Source organism: Paramisgurnus dabryanus, chromosome 13 (genome assembly GCF_030506205.2).
Source record: "Paramisgurnus dabryanus chromosome 13, PD_genome_1.1, whole genome shotgun sequence".
NCBI lineage: Eukaryota > Metazoa > Chordata > Actinopteri > Cypriniformes > Cobitidae > Paramisgurnus > Paramisgurnus dabryanus.
In genome coordinates, this window is record NC_133349.1 from 2,111,907 (window position 1) to 2,133,683 (window position 21,777).

General features: G+C 35.2%; 3 protein-coding genes across 8 annotated transcripts in view; all 3 read left to right on the forward strand.

Annotated features, from left to right (window-relative positions):
* Positions 1-7,721, forward strand: part of LOC135789235 (leukocyte elastase inhibitor-like) — a 21,141-nt gene extending 13,420 nt beyond the window's left edge. For both annotated transcript variants that reach the window (XM_065298987.1, XM_065298986.2), the window contains exons 2-7: positions 5,397-5,444; positions 5,566-5,685; positions 5,780-5,897; positions 6,060-6,202; positions 6,289-6,456; positions 7,052-7,721. In XM_065298987.1, coding sequence (XP_065155059.1) covers positions 5,599-5,685; positions 5,780-5,897; positions 6,060-6,202; positions 6,289-6,456; positions 7,052-7,462 — 927 coding nt within the window. In that variant the 5' untranslated portion in view covers positions 5,397-5,444; positions 5,566-5,598 and the 3' untranslated portion in view covers positions 7,463-7,721. The remainder of the gene's footprint in view (positions 1-5,396; positions 5,445-5,565; positions 5,686-5,779; positions 5,898-6,059; positions 6,203-6,288; positions 6,457-7,051) is intronic.
* Positions 1-14,182, forward strand: part of LOC135717761 (leukocyte elastase inhibitor-like) — a 14,887-nt gene extending 705 nt beyond the window's left edge. Inside the window, exons 1-9 of one of the 3 annotated variants that reach the window (XM_065239940.2) lie at positions 10,109-10,126; positions 10,271-10,351; positions 10,463-10,639; positions 11,975-12,043; positions 12,165-12,284; positions 12,376-12,493; positions 12,571-12,713; positions 12,809-12,976; positions 13,056-14,182. In XM_065239940.2, the coding sequence (XP_065096012.2) occupies positions 10,472-10,639; positions 11,975-12,043; positions 12,165-12,284; positions 12,376-12,493; positions 12,571-12,713; positions 12,809-12,976; positions 13,056-13,460 (1,191 nt within the window). In that variant the 5' untranslated portion in view covers positions 10,109-10,126; positions 10,271-10,351; positions 10,463-10,471 and the 3' untranslated portion in view covers positions 13,461-14,182. Of the gene's footprint in view, positions 1-10,108; positions 10,127-10,253; positions 10,352-10,462; positions 10,640-11,974; positions 12,044-12,164; positions 12,285-12,375; positions 12,494-12,570; positions 12,714-12,808; positions 12,977-13,055 lie in introns of those variants that run through there. The other 2 variants (XM_073811526.1, XM_073811527.1) reach the window with 2 other exon arrangements.
* Positions 14,183-14,573: 391 nt separating this feature from the next.
* Positions 14,574-20,175, forward strand: LOC135789238 (leukocyte elastase inhibitor-like). Of its 3 annotated transcripts, none has more exons than XM_065298993.2 (8): positions 14,574-15,262; positions 17,436-17,612; positions 17,755-17,802; positions 17,921-18,043; positions 18,135-18,252; positions 18,371-18,513; positions 18,696-18,863; positions 18,943-20,175. In XM_065298993.2, the coding sequence occupies exons 2-8, from the start codon at positions 17,445-17,447 to the stop codon at positions 19,348-19,350; spliced, it is 1,176 nt and encodes a 391-aa protein (XP_065155065.1). In that variant the 5' UTR covers positions 14,574-15,262; positions 17,436-17,444; the 3' UTR covers positions 19,351-20,175. The 3 variants fall into 3 exon arrangements, with proteins under 3 accessions (XP_065155065.1, XP_065155064.1, XP_065155068.1); XM_065298992.2 differs by having other exon boundaries at positions 14,575-15,456; XM_065298996.1 differs by having other exon boundaries at positions 14,579-15,456; positions 17,924-18,043.
* The last annotated feature ends 1,602 nt before the right edge of the window (positions 20,176-21,777 follow it).

Here is a 21,777-nt window from a genome sequence, read left to right on the forward strand (position 1 = left end):
CCCGGTTGGGAAAATCCAGCGCATCAAACACACACGCAAAACTACCCCAGATAATAAACTATATCCATTGTTTCCATAAGGCTGACTTTCTTCTCCTTACATCCAAAAACACACTTCTTCATTCATTGTTGAGTTTTGAAATTTAACATAGCTGTGTCGCGTGAAAAGATGTTTGCAAGTTCTAGCGTCTCCCGCTGATTGACCGGTGGGAGGGGTTTTCTGGGGGAAGTGCCCATATAAAGAAGTGATACGTATAGAAAACCCTGAAACGTCAGCTGGACCCGTAATTGAAAAAAACGGTAACACTTTATTTTACGACCCGCAAAGTACCGCGTAATTAAACCGAATTTACAGCATACCTATTTGTAACAACAGAGTACCTCTACAGTACATACTAGTAGTTATAAGGGAACAATATTTTAAGTTTGGGGTAATAAGGGGGTAAGAATATATGGAAAATTATTCTCTAACTATTTCATAACTACAGGGTAACTATTGTAATATTATGTGGTATGTATGACTTACGTCTATGGGTAATATGGTCTATGTGTAATATGTTTTTTTTTTTTCATATTTGCTACTTACCTGATGAAGTATTTTGTATAGCCTACAGTTGATGTCTACAAGCCACGTCGGCAAATAAAATATAACACACAATAAAAATAATAGCAACTTGTACCTCTATGATCTGTATATGTATACATGAGTTACGAAGTAACTCTTATATTTGCGGGCTGTAAATTAAAGTGGGGCTTATTCCCCGATTGTTCTGTGTATGTACCAGGTAACTCACATATTTGCGGGCTGTAAACTAAAGTGGTGCTTTGTTCACCTCTTGTTATAAATGTTATAGGGTAAATACCATAAACATACAGAATATTGTTATTTTTATTTTAAAACAACTTATTTCAAAACATCTTTAAAACACTATAATTAAGCCAACACTTAATGTTTATTATCACATAACTTTTATTTAAAATTAAAAGTCATGACAATTTTTCATTGTTTTTGCGGCTTGGCTTCCTCTGTTGGTGTTCTTGTCCACTCGGATGATGAGTTGATGTCGTCTCACAAATGCTGTTCTGCATTACATATAAAAAACATAAATGAAAGCCTTCAGTAAATGTTTCTTCACTGTGCCTTGACAGAAACAGAGTTTTCTGAGCCAGTTACGATAATAACTAACTTATGTGCTAGCTAACCCGTTAGCTGGCAACTTTCTTGAAAAAACATTGTTTGAAATGCGTGAGTCATGTATTAACAAAACCAGTCACCTTATCCAGCATGCGGATCCTGCTAACATCACTCGCAGCCGTACTCCACAGTGTAGAACGTTTTTAAAACCTCTTAAAGAAATTTCACCTCAGGATCGCGTTCCAGCAAACCTCCTGCAGACGGCCGCGCGCTCTACACCTGCGCAGTAGCCTACGCATGTAGTCGTCTTTTGCTTTAGCGGGAGCTGATATCTGCTGTTGTTTCATTCTGGTTTGCCATTGCATAAATTATATTTGGCTAAAATACTTTACAGTTAATAAATTGCAAAGCACCACTTCAAATATGTCCGCAAATGTAGGAGTTTCCTGGTAAATAGGGAATAAGTTGCTATTTTTATTGTACTTACCTTAAAAAAAGATAACCACATTAAATCAGCTGGAGTTTTGTTATTAAAAGCAAGTAATATAGGCTACTAAAATAAAAGTGATATGCTGTTATATTTATTTGCCGATGTGGCTCGTAGACATTGACTGTATACAACATTCAGTAGTCAATATGAAAAATTCACAATAAAAAAAATAAAACATAATTTCCCCATAGACTTGACTAAAGCTGGGCGTACACGGTGCGAATTCTGACGGTCGGAACGTCGTGAGCTCTCGCACACGACACGAGTGAGTTTATACGAAAATAATTCGGACGCAGTCATCAATATTTGAGGTAGCAGTGCTACATTTGTCTTTCTTCTTCTGCGTATTGTACATTCTGATTGGTCAACTTCAAGTGCTTTGCCAGATCGTCTCGTACACCCGCACCAACACTACGAATTTATACCGACAGCTCCCGAACTTTTTTGACATGTTTAAAAATTATCGGGAGGTCGTAAGGTGCTCGTAACCTGCTCGGCTCGGCTCGTAATTCATCTCACACGGTGCGAGCCGCGACCATACGAGCATGAACGATTTGCTCCCGAGGAAAAAAAATCGCATGCGAGCCCCTACGACAGCAAAAATCGCACCGTGTACGCCCGCCTTTAAGGAAACAGGAGAGAGTGTTGTTGTTTTAGGCTATACCGCTGTTCTGATAAGTGCTACCACAATGCATTAAACGAGGCTGATATTAAAACTTTTTTGTTTTACTTGTTGATTTTTCTTTACTTGTTAATATGTTTTATCATTATTTACAATGTAAACATAAAATAAGCCAACTAAATTATGTAATAAATACATTTAAAAATTATTAGACTCCGTGCAGAGACCACTGGTTTAAATAGTACAGGATGTACAAAGAATGTCGCAATTTTTGTGTAATCCAAGCTGTGCCAAAGTTGCTGTAGTTTCATAAATGATTGGATATTAAAAGGGCTGTCGCGACAGAAAAAAGCAACGGAATGTCCATGTTTAATAGGCTAAGATATGCATTTATTGAGAGAGAGTACATAAACATGATGATCATATGCGGAGACGATGTTTCCCATCTTATTATGGAGCTTCTGCTTTAACAACTGAGCTTGTTCGGTATTTTTACCCACATATATATTCTTTTACATATTTTCGACCAAAGGAACAAATGATATAGCCCAGTGTAAGTTATATGGTAGCCTTAGCTTGTTTTGAAATGATGAGAACATTTAAATGACTAAAAATGTAGGCTATCTCTGAAACTTTATTTAAATAATGATTAATTTGTTTTCATACTATATTTGTATTGCTATGTATTAATTTACATAGGCCTACTGTGAAAATGCACTATATTAATAAGCAATGCCTTCTGTATGGCATTTATTTTGTGCAGTTACAGGAGCATAAATGCTGCGGTCTCACTTTTACTTCAAGACACCGCATTGACCGAACATTTGCACATAACAAGCCTAGACAATGTGCTTTATATTAAATTAAATTATTTTCGTTTTACAAATTAATATTTGGCTATAGATGTGTTGTCTTAATAATTTAATTATAAAGGGAAAGGCGTGAAACGTTAGCTTGCGTTTTACCTCATTGCTCCTCATTCTGCATTTACAAATAAATAAATAGGCCCACTGAATGTGTTTTTTGAACGGTCATAATTATAAAAAAGCAACAATATATGTAACATTAATAATAGCAATATAGATATTTACTTGGCACTACAAACATGATATATTAAGACGGTAAAACCGCATATGTGCCAGCACGAACAATCACTGCCAGAGAAATTCCTTCACCGCCACAGAACTAGACCTATATTGCAATTTCGGAATGCATAAATAGAAATACAAAAGAACAGAAATTCCAGGCTGTTTTATATACTAAGCCAATATCTTTACCCTATTCTTTTTGTTTTATTTTTTGTACATTCTGCCACAACGAAAGGTAGCCTACTTCATCCTCACAGGTGTGAAAATGCTTACGTCAGAATTCGTCAAGTCGTACAGTAAAATCTTGTCGTGTGTGACTGCGTCCGAATTATTTTCGTATAAACTCACTCGTGTCGTGTGCGAGACCTCACGACGTTCCGACCGTCAGAATTCGCACCGTGTACGCCCAGCTTAAGTCATACATACCACGTAATATTACAATATGTACCCTGTTGTTATAAAATACTTAGAGTATAAATAATTTATAATTCTTCATATTCTTACCCCCTTATTACCCCAAACTTAAAATATTATTCCCTTATACTAACAAGTACGTACTGTAGAGGTACCCTGTTGTTACAAATAGGTACGCTGTAAATTCGGTTTAATTACGCGGTACTTTGCGGGTCGTAAAATAAAGTGTTACCAAAAAAACCTTCCGAAACTTGTCCTAACCCTGGCGAAGTGCATTCAGCACAGAAATACTCTGTAACACGCCCAACTGCTTTTTTGACATTTTGCCTACGTTTAGCATGAGGAAACATCTCTATAACTGTGTTAAGTAGTCAGAATGCTTGAAATACCATTGAACCACCCCTTTAACAACATTCAACTGAGCATGTGGATATGCTTGTTTTATTTTTTCAGCAAAAGCATTTGAAATATTAAACCCAAAACCATATAACTATGAACAAATAATCAAATGAGCCCAAATTCAACTATAATTATATTTAATGCCATCTACAAAAGTTAAAGAAATAACAGTGTTAAAGTTCATGTTTTTCAACAAGTTATGTTTTCAAAGCCTTAATTGTGTTTATGGTGCACAATATAACGTGTTCATGGTTTGTATTTAAAAAAAACACAGTATTTTTTATTTAATTTACTTATCTCTATAGCGCTGTTTTCACTGTCCTAAAAATGGCCAGAGCCGTTTGAGCTTAAATGGCGACTGACGTATTAATGAGGGCGGAGTTTAGTCAAAAACTCTTATACTGACATCATTAAAGCAGAAAGTAAAGGACTGTAGTCCAAACCGGCCGTTCGCTGTATAGGCTTTGAAAGGTGAATTCTTTTAAAGAAAATATATCGCCTGGCAGTGAACTTTGAGCTTTATCATTTTACAGGTATTATTTATGCTATTATAGACGGTTTCAGCAGTAACAACATAAACAAGCAGCTGTCGTGGTCCGCACGTAACTTCCGGTTAACTCCGCTCTTTAAATGCACTTTTTTTATATAACAAGCAAAAACAAAACACATAGATTACCTAGGAAACCAAAACATTTGTTATTTTCGACGAGGCATTTGTTCAAGAGATCAGTTTAGCAATAGTCAGACCATTACAAAAAACAAAACTGGAAGTAAAGTTCGGATCCAGACGTGTATCGCGTCAGTGCACGTGCTTCCGATGAAACCGTCTATAGCAACATTACACACCAACTAAAGTTTGAAAAATGGGATCACGAAAAACGTAACCTTTAATGGATAAGACATGGACGTCAGAACCATTACATGTGGATGGGACAAGACCAATGATATTGGACCCACTTACTTTTTCTCTATTTTAGCACATATGTTTGTTCACTTGTCAAAGCGCCCATCAGCCAAACCCATTCGACTAAAGAGGAATGCCCTAATAAATTAAACTCCATTCCGCATTTTAGCTACACCCTGCTGCTTCCTCAAATCCTTTCCACTTGGTTCATTTAGGGTCCATATAATGCATATTTAATTCACAGTTTTACAAATTTATTTCAAAAGTGTATTCACCATAGATTTTAGGTTATTAGAATAGTGAAAGTTGTATTTTTTATCAATTCTTTCATCTATGTTGTTGTAGGTTCTGTGTCTTAAAAAATCTGGACCAGATACTAAGACAGCTGATCAGGTTCAGTATGAATAAATGAGACCCAAACCTCATGACTTTACAGTAACAATAACAGTGTTTGATGTATTTGTCAAATTATATTTATTAGTGTTAATGTAAAGAGAAATCTTCTGTTCAACAGGAGGATCTCATTCATTCCAGCTACAACAAACTCATGAGCGAGTTGAACGAACCAGGAGTCCCATATATGTTGAGTCTTGCCAATCGTCTGTATGGAGAGAAATCCTATCAGTTTATTGATGTAAGATGAGTTTATTCAGTCTCTCACTCGTGTTAATAAAGATTCTCAGATCTAATGTGACTTTCACTTCATTTCATTTGATGCTGTGTTATAGAAATTCATTAGTGAGTCACAGAAATACTACCAGGCTGGACTGGAGTCTGTGGACTTCATAAAAAACTCAGAAGCTGCACGCATCAACATCAACAACTGGGTGGAGGAAAACACACAAGGTTAAAACCACTGTGAATCTTTTTTAAATTTTAAAGTTAACATATGCTCACAACATTAATGTCTCTTTGATGCTTCCTTGCAGTGAAGTACTTTAAAGTTTGTCTTGATTTGTGCTATATAAAGTTCCCAAGTTGGTTATTTTATATCTATTTGTATCACAGGAAAGATCAAGGATTTGGTGGCTGTGGGGTTCCTCAATGATTCAACACGTTTGGTTTTGGTGAACGCCATCTACTTCAAAGGGACCTGGGACACAATATTCCAAAAGAAAGACACTGTTGATCAACAGTTTAAAGTGAACAAGGTGAGATTCAATGATCCTCTTGTGTAAAAACTTCAGTATTTTGACATAAAGGGTTAATGTATTATGTTTTTATTGATGTTTGGCAGAATGAAACTAAACCAGTGAAGATGATGAATCAGACGGCACACTTTTCTCTGACCTTCATCGCAGAGGTGAACAGTCAGATCCTGGAGCTGCCGTATATCGGGAGGAATCTGAGTATGTTGATCATCCTTCCAAATGAGATTGAAGACGACACCACTGGACTTCAGAAGGTGAGACAGGAAAGATTGGGTAAAATAACATGAATTATCATGTTTAGCACAAACTGAAAATCCATAGAAAGAGTTACCGATCAGAAGCACCATTGACTTCTATAGTATTTTTTTTCCTACAGTTGGGCTTTTGATCGGTTTGGTTAAACATTCCTCAAAATATCTTCCTTTGTGTATATCAGAATTAAGAAATATATACAGGTTTATAAAAGTGGCGGCTCTTGACTGGTCTTCCGAGGGCGCCAATTCAGAATATGTGTTTGGAGTGTCATGTGTTGCTCGTGTTTTCAAAATATGTGTTTGTTGCATCATGTGGACCATGTGCATCACGTGTTTTGTCAAAATAAGTGCCTGCTGCACACGCGTCAAAACCGTTTATGATAAAAGAGATGCAAGACACACCCTTAAAAGTAAACTCCGAGTACGCATGAGATTGCGAGTATCTGGCAAACGCGAGCATCTCTTTTATCATAAACAACAATAAAGTAATTAGTATCACATGAAAAATACTTTTATGCTGTTTTGATGCTCAAAGTGGAGTTTTAAGGGGTGAAATTATCCACTAAGTGGACATTAACATAACTCTCTTATCCAGCTGGAGAAAACACTGACCTATGAGAAGCTCATGGAGTGGACCAAACCTGAAAACATGACTTTTGCAAAAGTAGAGATATCTCTGCCTAGATTCAAGCTGGAACAAACTTATGACATGAAGAATCTACTGGTGAGACTGGGAATGGTGGATGCTTTTGACATGGGGAAGGCAAATTTTTCAGGCATGTCCTCCAAAAATGATCTGGTGGTGTCTGGGGTGATTCATAAATCCTTTGTTGAAGTCAATGAAGAGGGAACAGAAGCAGCAGCGGTAACTGGTCTTGTCATGACGACCTGTAGTAGATACTATACCCCTCCAAAGATCTTCAATGCTGATCATCCCTTCCTGTTCTTCATCCGACACAATACCACCAACACCATTATTTTTTATGGACGCTTGTGCTCACCATGAGCTCCTCCTGCTGGTTTGACCTTCTGAAGAGCTCTAGACTGGGGTTATGGTCATGAGCTGTCTACTGTATCTCATATCTAATAAAAGGTTTCGGTGTATAAGAACAGTTTATAAATGGAAATGTTGTGTTTATATACTGAATATAACCAAATGTTTGTTTCCCTATGCTTGCATAAAATGCACTTCATTACAAATGCTATTAAACAACTTTAAGAATTGAACTAAACATGTCTGTGACAGATACTTTACGTTACGCAAGTACTTCATACTCTATGTAGATTTTGTAATTGTTGTAAATAAAACTGTATAGCAATAAAACATTTAAGAATTGTATCTCGACGTGTTTAAGAATACTAGATAAACACTAGTGGAAATGTCTTCTACTCTCCTCTCAGTATCTCCTCGGCTCTGACCATGGTGTCACTTGGTGCTATAGGAAACATAGAAGCAGTTTTTTAAAATAAATACCGTTTTAAAAAAATCCACATCGAAATACAGCGGGGAAAATAAGTATTTGACACATCAGTATTTTTATCAGGGGATTTCTAAGTGGGTTATTGACACAAAATTTCCACCAGATGTAGCCATCAAGCCAAATATTGAATTCATACAAAGAAATCAGAACATTTAAGTATACAAGTTGAGTCATAATAAATAAAGTGAAATGACACAGGGAATAAGTATAGAACATATGAAGAGAACAAGGTGCAAAATGGCATAGAAACCCAGGAGATCACCTAAAATCTGTCAGTATTGAGAGAGAAACCCTGCCCCCTATCAGTATCAATTGATATCAGCTGCTTGAGTCCTAATTGATGGCCTATAGAGGCTTTTCATTACCCAGGAGGCACACAGGAAAGACTTCATGATGGGTAAAAGCAAAGAACTCTCTCAAAATCTTCGTAATCTTATCGTTGAAAAGCATTTTGATGGGAATGGGTATAGGTCCATTTCAAGAATGCTGAAAGTTTCTGTGAGTCAGATGGTGTATGGTCAGATGAAAGCAAAATTGAACTTTTTGGCAGTTATTCTACACACCATGTTTGGAGAAGAAATGGCACTGCCCACCACTCCAACAACACCATACCAACAGTTAAGTTTGGGGGTGGAAGCATCATGGTTTGGGGCTGCTTTTCAGCAAGGGGTACTGGCAGACTTTATATTATTGAAGACAGGATGAATGGAGAAATGCACCGGGAAATTCTGGATAAAAATCTGCTGCCATCTACCAGAAAGCTGAAAATGAAAAGAGGGTGGACATTTGAGCAAGACAATAATCCCAAACACAAGGCCAAGGAAACAATGAAATGGTTTTAAAGAAAGAAAATCAAGTTGCTTGAATGGCCCAGTGAGAGAACTGAAGATCAATGTTCATAAAAGACACCCAAGGAATCTTCAAGATTTAAAGATCATTTGTGTGGAGGAATGGGCCAGAATCACTCCTGAGCAATGCAGACGGCTGGTCTCTCCATACAAGAGGCGTCTAGAAGCTGTAATCACCAACAAAGGCTTTTCTACAAAGTATTAAATAAAGTGTGTTCAATACTTATTCCCTGTGTCATTTCATTTTATTTATTATGACTCAACTTGTATACTTAAATGTTCTAATTTCTTTGTATGAATTCAGTTTTTGGCTTGATGGCTACATCTGGTGGAAATTTTGTGTCAATAGCCCACCCTTACTGATAAAAATGCTGATGTGTCAAATACTTATTTTCCCCACTGTATAAGGCCTGGGATTTGAGCACAAATGCAACATGGCAAAGAAAATCAGCCACATATTCAAAAGACATGGGTGAGACCTAGGCACGCCCACACATGCAGAAAAGCCCAAAGTATACCTCGGCCATCCATATAAGAATTTACAAAATGTTTCACAAAAGTTGTGATAGGAGCAGTGGGTCACATCCAAAAAATGAATGGCTCTCTATGGCCCTCTGCTGGGTATATATGCTATGGTTAAAACAAGTTTTTTTTTCTAACCAACAGATTTCAAAACTCCTTTGCACTTAGATTAATATCCAGAAACAACCTATATTTAACTTAGATTAGAATTTTTTGAATTAGATTTTTTTCATAAATGTGGGGTAAATAGAAAAAAACTACATCATATCTCCCAAACCACATTAAACGTATAGAGAATTAAAAAAAAGCCTGGGCTATAGATTAATCTAGATTAATCTCATACAAAATAAAAGTAATTTTTGCATAACATATGAGTTTGTGCTGTCTGTAATTATTATGTATATATAAATAAACACACATTCATGTATGTATTTAAAAAACATTAACATGTGTATATATATTTATTTATATTTTTATATATTCTATATTATATATAAATAAAAAAGGTATATAAATAAAACATTTTAAATATATATATTTTAGTTAACTGAGCATTACATTCGCAAGTCAGACATTTTGCAACAATTTTAAGATTAACTAAGAATAAACTTTATAATTGTAAATATTTTGAAAAAAAGACCGTTTTCTATGACGTATGCAGCCTACAAATGCGACCTCCGAAGGATGCAGACTTCCGTTTGAGAAACGGCCATGAGCTTCAATCGCACTGTCGCGCATAAAAGTGCATAAACATGTTTTCATGGTCCTACGCAGCATTTATTTACATACAAATGCGACGTTTTAAAATATTATCATAACGTAAGTGTACACAGCTTTTATTGTAACACAACTGTATATACAGTTCAAGTTAATGAAGAATGCACACAGTTTTATTAAAATGTTAAGTGTTGCAGTCACATCCTAAGAAGAATGTTTTGTTTTTGATGTTCATGCTGAATATAGGGCGTGGCAACCTACAAACACTCGTGACAAGAACTCGTTCATCTTTGACATAGTAGGCATATCGTCTTTGCAGAGGAACAGGTAATGATGTTTATTTTATTCATCTGTTTGATACTTTATACAATGTGATGTTGGCCTATACTCTAACTAAATATACTTACTTAATCTCTCTTTCACTTTCACTTTGTTTAGGTTGTGAAAATGGAGTCTTTGTCTGCAGCAAACACCCAATTCTCTCTCAATGTCTTTAAGAAGATCAGTGAGATAAACACTAGTGGAAATGTCTTCTACTCTCCTCTCAGCATCTCCTTGGCTCTGGCCATGGTGTCTCTTGGTGCTAAAGGAAACACAAAAGATCAGATCTTACAGGTGATGACACATATAGATATATAGATTCCAGTTTCTGCATCTTTGGGTTTTGATCTTTCATATACGGAAGTGTTGTGAGTAATGCAGATTTGGGTTCCTCAAATGTTTATATATGTCACAAGAAATAAATATTTGCCTACAAACAAGCAGGAGTGTTTCGACAAAAACATAGTCTCTTAGCAAAGATGCAAGCCAAGATGTTTTCTCTGCAGCAGCTCTGCCAGAAGAAGCCGTAATTCATCTGAAAGTGTGGAGATTTATACAGTACTGTGCAAAAGTCTTAGGCCACCACCAGACTTGTTGTTTTAGAAGTTTTAATGTCCATATTTCATATAATATTCCATATAATGTCCATCCATATTTATTTTTCAATCTATTTTATTAAGATACAAACAGAAAATACAGGAAATATGTAAAAAGGGACTAAATGTTTTCTGTGCTTAGTGTGACCTCTCTTGGCAGTAAAAAGACAAATTTCTTTAAAAATTAAGTTGATTTAATTTGATTTAGGTTTAAGAGATCCCGCAGGTTCCTGCTTTTGTTTCAGTGGAAGGGAAGTTTCCCCCAAAAAACTTGACGCATCAGTTTTCGTTTTTATACTGTTTTTAATACTACTTACACATTACCTGTATTTTCTGGATGTATTCTATCTATTCTGATCTAAGACTTTTGCACAGTACTGTATATATATATATATATATATATATATATATATATATATATATATATATATATATATATATATATATATATATGATGTAATAATGTATAATATATGCTTGTTGTGTGGATATAGCCTATTGTTTTGAAATAGGTACAACATTTTCACAATTAATATTTAATAAAATTAAATTAACAAATAATCAAGTTCAATAATTCTATTGAAAATGCCATCTCTCTTGTCAATGCCAAACTGTTTAGTGCGTGTTGAGACATGATTTTAAATTGATTCACTGGAAGGGCAGGGCACAGTTAAAGGTTGGTTATTTTGGCTTGTTATGGTTTAACATCAGTACAGTTGCACAGTTACAGAAATCCCAAAATTAGCAGTGTTAATGAAATATGAGAGGTCTATGTGCAGGTTGCTGAAACTAATCCACCAACCTACAGTTTGTTTTTTTATTTTATAAAAAAACAGGGGTATAATATCAAGGCCTTCATTATGATCCACGGGCTGAATCTTCACTTTTTTATTCATTACATGAACAGAATAACATTTATGAATGCATATTCAATTTACAGTTGTACACATTTATTTAAATAGATTTTAGGTTATTAAAATTGTAAAGTTTTTTGTGGTCAAAATACAAAATCTCAAAATCTATGTTGTTGTAGGTTCTGTGTCTTAACAAATGTGGACCAGCAGTTCCTCACCAGAGCAAGAAAGCTAAGACAGCTGATCAGGTTCAGTATGAATACATGAGACACAAACCTCATGACTTTATAATAACAATAACAGTGTTTGATGTATTTGTCAAATTATATTTATTAGTGTCGATGTAAAGAGAAATCTTTTGTTTTGCAGGACGACCAAATTCATTCCAGCTACAACAAACTCATGAGCGAGTTGAACAAACCAGGAGTCCCATATATGTTGAGTCTTGCCAATCGTCTGTATGGCGAGAAATCCTATCAGTTTATTGATGTAAGATGAGTTTATTCAGTCTCTCACTCGTGTTAATAAAGATTCTCAGATCTAATGTGACTTTCACTTCATTTCATTTGCTGTGTTATAGAAATTCATTAGTGAGACACAGAAATACTACCAGGCTGGACTGGAGTCTGTGGACTTCATAAAAAACTCAGAAGCTGCACGCGTCAACATCAACAACTGGGTGGAGGAAAACACACAAGGTTTAAACAACTGTGAATCCTTTTTGAGACTTGGAAGTGCCACATGGTAAAAAATCTAATATCTATTTGTATCTCAGGGAAGATCAAAGACTTGCTGGCACAGGGGATCGTCAATGATATGACTCGTTTGGTTTTGGTGAACGCCATCTACTTCAAGGGAAACTGGGAGAAAAAATTCAAAACGGAAGCCACTGTTGAACAACAGTTTAAAGTGAACAAGGTGAGATTCAATGATCTTGATCTGATTGTTAATGCAGGTAACAGTCATGAGATATGAGGGGTTATAACTCTTGTGTTCTCATTGATGTTTGACAGAATGAAACTAAACCAGTGAAGATGATGAGTCAGGAGTCAGAGTTTCCTCTGATCTTCGTCCCAGAGGTGAACAGTAGGATCGTGGAGCTGCCGTATGTTGGGAAGAATCTGAGTATGTTGATCATCCTTCCAGATGAGATTGAAGACGACACCACTGGACTTCAGAAGGTGAGACAGGAGAGATTGAGAGTGTTTAAAGCTTTATTTAACATCATCAGATAGACATTAACATAACTCTCTTATCCAGCTGGAGGAAACACTGACCTATGAGAAGCTCATGGAGTGGACCAAACCTGACAACGTGGATCTACTAGACGTTCAGATATCTCTGCCTCAATTCAAGCTAGAAGAAACTTATGACATGAAGAATCTGCTGGTGAAACTGGGAATGGTGGATGCTTTTGAGAGGGGAAAGGCAAATTTTTCAGGCATGTCCCACAAAAATGATCTGGTGGTGTCTGAGGTGATTCATAAATCCTTTGTTGAAGTCAATGAAGAAGGAACAGAAGCAGCAGCGGCTACTGCTGTTGGCATGGTGCTACTAAGCTACACGCCTCCACAGATCTTCAATGCTGATCATCCCTTCCTGTTCCTCATCCGACACAATCCCACCAACACCATTCTGTTTTATGGACGCTTCTGCTCTCCATGAGCTCCTCCTGCTGGTTTGACCTTTTGAAGAGCTCTAGACTGGGGTTCTGGTCATGAGCTGCGTACAGTATCCCGTATCTAATCAAAGCTTTAAGTTTATAAGAAAGGTTTATAAATGCATATGATGTGTTTATATACTGAATATAACCAAATGTTTTTCCATATCCTTGCAGAATTTTTGTGATAACAGAAATAAGTGCATTTTCATTTGTTTAAATAATGTGATGTCACAGACCATAATAAAGAATAGCAGGGAGCATGCTTTTAAACAACATTAAGAATTGAACTAAACATGACTGACAGATACTTTACATGTAAGGCAAGTACTTCATATGTAGATCTTGTAGTCGTGATAAATAAAAATGATAGCAATAAAACAACATTTCAGAACTGTAATCGGGGCTGCTTAAACATTTGTGCTCTCAGTTAAAATAAGCACACGCACAGTCAAAAACATAAGAACTCCATTAATGTTAACATTAATGTGCCACCATATAATGTAAATAGTGGGCACGAGAAAAAGTGTTACAATTATAAAAAAGTATTGTTTGAGTCAACAAAAAGTTTTTTTTTATTGAATGCAGAAGTTTTGATACAACAAAGGCAAATGTATTCATTCTACATGAAGATTGAAATTAAAGGCATAACACAGTATAATCAAAAAGCATATTCTAGGGCTGTTAAAAAATTAATCGCATACAAAATAAAAGTTTTTGCAAAATTGATGTGTGTGCACTGTGTGTAATTATTTTATATATATATATATATATATATATATATATATATATATATATATATATATATATATATATATATATATATATATATATATATATATATATATATATATATATATATATACACTGTAAAACAATTCTGTAGAAATTACAGTATTACTGGGTATTACTGGCAACTAGCTGCCAGTAACTTACTGTAGATTTTACATTGATGTTATTTACTGGCAACAGTTTGTTCAAAGTTAAATGAACATGAAAGATTTTCAGTCTTTATCTTCTACAGTAAGTTACTGGCAACCAGCTGCATAATTACAGCAAATTTTTTACAGTGTATGTATGTATGTATATGTGTGTGTGTGTGTGTGTGCTACTCAATTGTTAATTTTTGTATTTAAGAAACATTTACATGTATATTTATATATATTTTATATTATAAATCTAAATAAAAAATATGCCTAAATACCATTTTCTTAAATTCATGTTTGTGTGTATTTATATATGCATAATATATACACACATATATATTATGCAAAACACAAACTTTTATTTTGTATGTTATTAATCACGATTATTCTTTTGACAGCCCTAGCATATTCATAAATAAATAAAAATATTTAGAGAGAGGATAAAAATACACATTTAAAATAATAACTTAAATGAACTTAAATAGAGAGTGAGAAGAAAGGAAAGAAGAATTAAGGGCAATATTACAATAAATCAGATCAAGCAGCTTCTGATCTCTCATTTTATCAATGGTTTTGTAAAAACACCAAGTATTTTTTTATATATAATAAGGAGTGGGAGGAATTTAAAGAATTTACATTTATGAATGAAATATTTTCCCAATAATACAATGTTATTAAGCAAATAACAATGAACACATATGTTGTAAAGTGAAAGCAGAGTCGATAAAAAGTTAAGCACCCAATCGCAGCGCGAAGCGTCACCGGCGGCATTACAGATGCATTGTGGGAGTTGTTGTTTTGTGAGCTTCGCTCCCACCGGGGCGCTTATAAACATTTCACTGTCGTGCAAACAAAGTCTGAGGCAAAATGCGATGTTCTAGGTATTTAACCATTCTGTTTTTTTACAGTAACACAGTGATTATTTAATGAAACATCGAGACAGTTATGTTTTATGAAAATGAAACGTGCACGTCTCCAGTCAAATAAGTGTTAAGTCGTCAGGCTAAATTTAGAATAACACGCGTGACAAACATCTCATACATCTGTGACTCCGAACAGGAATATTTTACTTTAGGTAATGCTTTAATTTCATGCATGTGTTTGTTACTTGGGTATTTTGTCGAAGTCTGTTTCCCATATGTTTCTCTTAGTGTAATCGTTTATTTTTAGATAGAATAAAAGGCTTGGCTACTGATATGTGTGCATGTATGTAATGTATATGTATTGTTCTTTATTGGTAAATCAATTATGTTTACAGTATCGCTAAAGTACATATAAAAGCAATACTATATATTCTATATAATACCTTATTAAAGATTTCATAATTTTTCTGTTTTCTATTATTCGTCCTTATTTTGTAGCCTACTTGTTATTTCTAAAACTGTTTAGAGCAAACTGTTTAGTATGTTTGTAGGCCTGTTTATATATTATAAATACTTCACAATGTGTAGACATTCACAAAACATATCTATTATATTATATATTATTATATCATTATAATTATATTATAATTAATTTATAATATATTATACATATAGCACACACACACACACACACACATGATGTAAAGTGTTAATAATATATAAACAGGCATATGCATATTCATTTGTATGTAAACATAATAGAACAGTAAAACAATAGGGACAAAATGAAAAATATAAGATATAAGGTAAAAAGAAATAATAGAAAATGGAAAAAATATGGTTTTATAGAATACATATTTTTGCTTTTATGGTATAACCCATTCAAATCTTTAATCTTTCTAAATAAAAAATAAACATAACATGATGAAGAAACACTACACTAAAGGGAAACATAGGCCCTGTCCCAATATCCGCACTTCTGCCCTTGTGCCCCCTCAATGCGCATTCTCGCTAAGGGGTGCAAGACCGTAGGGTGTCCCGATCCTCTAATGATGTTCTCCAGGGGTGATCATAAGTGCACTTAATGCACCCCTTTCGCAAGTGCACATCAGACCGCACTTTGCAATAGGCTATTACCCAGAATCCTTGTAGTGTCATGACCTTTCGAACAGCTAACCAATGAGGGAACAAAACGATATGGTCGGATATACTTCACAAAGATTAGTTTAATGAGGAATTTCATACTCCAAAAATAAAAGTTTAATGGCTTACTTCAGTCATGAAACACATAAGTATTAGTGATAATATAGCTAACATTTGACTTTATAATCGATCCGACATGTGTGCGGGAGACAGAACCGGGCATGTAGATTGAAGCACAAGCATGATGGACCGTTTGGGAGATTAGGGAATGAAATTTACTCACTGCACCGCCTTCATACCTTAGCTGGTCTCTGTTGCAAAAGCAAATAACATCTTAACACATCACTTATTTATTTAGTTTATATCGCGTTTATGATGACAATGTGGTTAAAAGATGAATGGATGGATAACCTCATGAGCAGGGTAGAATAATTCATTTCAATGCTTGTCATTTTAGTCTTAAGAAGACAAACATTTAACATTCCAGGTTAAGTAAATATTGGAGAACTTCTTAAGAAATGTTCAAGAATTGCAATTAGAAACATTCTTACAAACTTCTTATAATTTATCTAAAGAACTTTCTTATTTTTATTAAGAATGTTTTTGTGAATCCAGCCGCAGATCACAACAGAAGTGACATAGATAGTGACGTGTGCAAAACTTCCCCAATTCTGCTCTTTACAGCTTCAGGCCCTTGCGCACTTACTAGTGCACTTTCAACAAGTGTCCACATCGAGGAAGACCTTAGGGCGTAGTGTGAATATTGGGACGGCCATAAAGGGAACAGATTTCTGCAAAGTCTGTAACTTATGCTACAGTACAGTCATTAAACTTTTCTTTACACTAGCTTACTCTTGGGAACCTAAATAGCAGTGCATAATGGATCCCAGCAGGCAAGCATTAAAAATATCAAATATTGGGGGAGAATGTGCCAATTATTTCTATTGGGGAGTTGAGGACTATCCACCATACATTTGTGTGGTAAACATACAATGCAATAACTGACAGTTAATGACAATCACATTCATGTTTTTTCACTTTTGTTCAGGTTGTGAAAATGGAGTCTTTGTCAGCAGCAAACACACAATTCTCTCTCAATGTGTTTAAGAAGATCAGTGAGATAAACACAAGTGGAAATGTCTTCTACTCTCCTCTCAGCATCTCCTCGGCTCTGGCCATGGTGTCACTTGGTGCTGAAGAAAACACAAAAGATCAGATCTTACAGGTGATGACACATAAAGCCTGTGCAGTTTCTGCAGCTTAGGGTATTTTTTACTTTAATGCACAGACTGATGAGAGTGACGTGTTTGAGTCATTAGAAAAGTGTATTTTTGTTTTTATTTATTCTCTTATGAATGTTCTTGTAGGTTCTGTGTCTTAACAAATCTGGACCAGATACTAAGACAGCTGATCAGGTTCAGTATGAATACATGAGACCCAAACCTCATGACTTTACAGTAACAATAACAGTGTTTGATGTATTTGTCAAATTATATTTATCAGTGTCGATGTAAAGAGAAATCTTCTGTTCAACAGGAGGATCTCATTCATTCCAGCTACAACAAACTCATGAGCGAGTTGAACAAACCAGGAGTCCCATATATGTTGAGTCTTGCCAATCGTCTGTATGGAGAGAAATCCTATCAGTTTATTGATGTAAGATGAGTTTATTCAGTCTCTCACTCGTGTTAATAAAGATTCTCAAATCTAATGTGACTTTCACTTCATTTCATTTGCTGTGTTATAGAAATTCATTAGTGAGACTCAGAAATACTACCAGGCTGGACTGGAGTCTGTGGACTTCATAAAAAACTCAGAAGCTGCACGCGTCAACATCAACAACTGGGTGGAGGAAAACACACAAGGTTAAAACCACTGTGAAGTTATTATAGATTCTTTCACCTTTTAGCACTGAAGTTTATCAAACATTTATTTTGTATTGTTCACGCCATGCACTGAATTTATTGCCAATATGTATCACAGGGAAGATCAAAGATTTGCTGCCACAGGGGATCGTCAATGAAATGACGAGTTTGGTTTTGGTGAACGCCATATACTTAAAGGCGAACTGGGAAAAAAAATTCCTAAAGCAAGCCACTGATGATCAACAGTTTAAAGTGAACAAGGTGAGATTCAATTTTTTGTGTTCTTAGTATTTTAAAACATTTACATCAATGCATTTGGAAGATATTTTTTTCCTAGGGATTTAATATGTGACTTTTGCAATACTCTACCTAATCAACAACATGAACAATCGAATTATAACACAAGGGGTTATAACTGTTGTGTTCTCATTGATATTTGACAGAATGAAACTAAACCAGTGAAGATGATGAAACAGAAGTCCAAGTTTCCTCTGACCTTCATCCCAGAGGTGAACAGTCAGATCCTGGAGCTGCCGTATGTTGGGAAGAATCTGAGTATGTTGATCATCCTTCCAAATGAGATTGAAGACGACACCACTGGACTTCAGCAGGTGAGTCAGGAGAGATTGAGAGTCTTTAAAACTTTATTTAACATCATCAGATAGACATTAACATAACTCTCTTATCCAGCTGGAGGAAACACTGACCTATGAGAAGCTCATGGAGTGGACCAAACCTGACAAGATGATTGTAGAAAATGTTCAGATATCTCTGCCTAAATTCAAGCTGGAAGAAACTTACGACATGAAGCATCTACTGGTGAAACTGGGAATGGTGGATGCTTTTGAGATGGGGAAGGCAAATTTTTCAGGAATGTCCCCCCAAAATCTGATGGTGTCTGAGGTGATTCATAAAACTTTTGTTGAAGTCAATGAAGAGGGAACAGAAGCAGCAGCAGCTACTGGTGTTTGCATGATGCTAAAATCCTGCAGGTTTATGTCTCTGAAGATCTTCAATGCTGATCATCCCTTCCTGTTCTTCATCCGACACAATCCCACCAACACCATTCTGTTTTATGGACGCTTCTGCTCTCCATGAGCTTCTCCTGCTGGTCTGACCTTTTCATTTGTTTTAAATAATTGAACAATGAAATTTCTAGACTGGGTTATGGTCATGAGCTGTGTACTCTTTCTTTAGTGTAACCCAAGCTTGTACATTATAAATATAGTTTATAAATCTATATGGTAATAGTATCTAGTATTCTTTGCTCCTGCTGCTAATAAAGTTTCCTTTTCTTGCATAAAATGCACTTGATTACAAAATCAAATTTAAAATCACAATCTCTAATATGGAAGGACTAGTAAGCCATTAAACGCCACCTCGGTCAAAAATGAGATAATGATATTGTCCAAATACTCTTGGCTCATATAAAACATTCATCAAATATTTTTCAGATATTTTTTTGGCAGAGTCCATTAATATTCTTTTTATTTTTCTATTTTTCAGCAAAGCCCTCTAAGTGGATAAAAGAAAAATAGCATGAAAACGGTGCATGTAGGGCAGAGTTCAATTGTCAAGCTGCAAAAGTGTTTTACCTTCTTTAAGGAGGTTTACAGAAGCCTTTTTTAAAAACATTTTTCCTTTTTTTAAAAAGGACCTCTTACCTTAATATTGAACAAAAATCCTCCCACATTTAAACTATGGGAAAAACAATTTGCATCTGTGTTTTTTTTTTAGATATTACAATTCTGCAGGAACACCGCAGACCTGTCACCACTGGTTTATGTACCACCTTAAATCAGTCCAATATAGCGGACGACTTGAGTATTGGGGCTAATGTGGCATCTATGTATACATATATCTATGGTTGCCATTCCACAATTCACTGCGATAGCGTGTTGCTACACTTTCAAATAAACAAACTTGAAACTCTTTGCTCAAATGAAACCATTTCTTTGGATCTCATCCCTCTCTAAAAGAGAACATTTCACAAGACTTTTATAAGATGTCATAAATCTTTGGTGTCCCCAGAGTACATATGTGAAGTTTTAGCTCAAAATACCATTGATAATTTATTATAGCATGTTAAAATTGCCACGTTGTGGTGTGTGTAAAAATGTGCAGTTTTTAAATGTGTGTCTGTTTAAATGCAAATGAGCTGATCTCTGCACTAAATGGCAGTGCCGTGGTTGGAGAGTGCAGATTAAGAGGGAAATATTATTTTAATCAGTGTTGGGGGTAAAGCATTACAAGTAACGTGCATTACATAATAATATTACTTTTATGAAGTAACTAGTAAAGTAATGCATTACTTTATAAATGTACAAATTTATATTTGAGTTACTTTTTTAAAAAAGTAATAAGTTACTTTTTATTTTAATTAATTTGATAAAAAATAATAATGTACTGAATTAAACTAAACGTAGTGATGTAAAATAACACACTCTATGCACGGACGCCAGTTTGAATCAGAAACGGAAATGGCAGGCCAGAGCTTTACATTTTTGTGATGGAAATATGCAATTTCTGACTGCAGAACTTCATAAAAAACACCTGCAAGGCCTGAAAGAGATCAAACCTCAGCCAAGTAAGAAAAAGTAACGCAAAAGTAACATAAGTATTACTTTCCATGAAAAGTAACTAAGTAACGCAATTAGTTACTTTTTTGGGGAGTAACTTAATATTGTAATGCATTACTTTTAAAAGTAACTTTCCCCAACACTGATTATAATAAGATCCCCTTCTGACATCACAAGGGGAGCCAAATTCAAATCAATGAGCTTTTTTACATGCTTGCAGAGAATGGTTTACCAAAACTAAGTTACTGGGTTGATCTTTTCACATTTTCTAGGTTGATAAGCACTGGGGACCCAATTATAGCACTTAAACATGAAAAAGTCAGAATTTCCCTTTTTAAAACAATAGCCAAAGGTAAAAAATATAAAAATTTTAATGATAACTTGTATATTTTTATGATGGGATCTATTTACATCGTCGATTGGATCATAAGTGGACGACGTTAATGCCATGTGTAAACGGTGTTCAAAACGTTTTGAGCTCGACCACTTTCGACCACATTCAGAGGTAATCGAAAACCCTTTCGATCGGATTGCTTTTGAAGTGTAAACGCACATAATGTGTTTGAACAGCCACACACGACTGCCTTCCCTCCGCCCATTTATCTAATCTGAGGTACCGAACACAATGTTTCGCATCTTTTCTGACTTCTGGCACAAACACACTGTGTACAGCACTAATTTTAAAGCTGCTGATCTCCGCGTAGATTCATTTTGCAAGCATGTGAAAGTTGTGCGATCTTATTTCATAATTGCACTGAAATATCAAAGAAAGCTCTAACATATACATGTGCAAAACACTGTGCAACATGTTTACTTACAACACAAGCAGTGGACTCCGACATAATATTAGTTTGCATCCATATAAACTCATCATTACTCCCACTTTCGTTTAAATGGCAGCAGAGACTCCCCACATTCTCACAGACCACCCCCTCAAAGTATTCAG

Excerpts from the sequence above, each read along its gene's own strand:
- LOC135789238 (XM_065298993.2), top strand. The coding sequence starts at position 17,445 with ATGGAGTCTTTGTCAGCAGCAAACACACAATTCTCTCTCAATGTGTTT. Across the intron at positions 18,044-18,134 it reads AATCCTATCAGTTTATTGAT|AAATTCATTAGTGAGACTCA; the intron begins GTAAGATGAGTT and ends GCTGTGTTATAG. Across the intron at positions 18,253-18,370 it reads GGTGGAGGAAAACACACAAG|GGAAGATCAAAGATTTGCTG; the intron begins GTTAAAACCACT and ends TATGTATCACAG.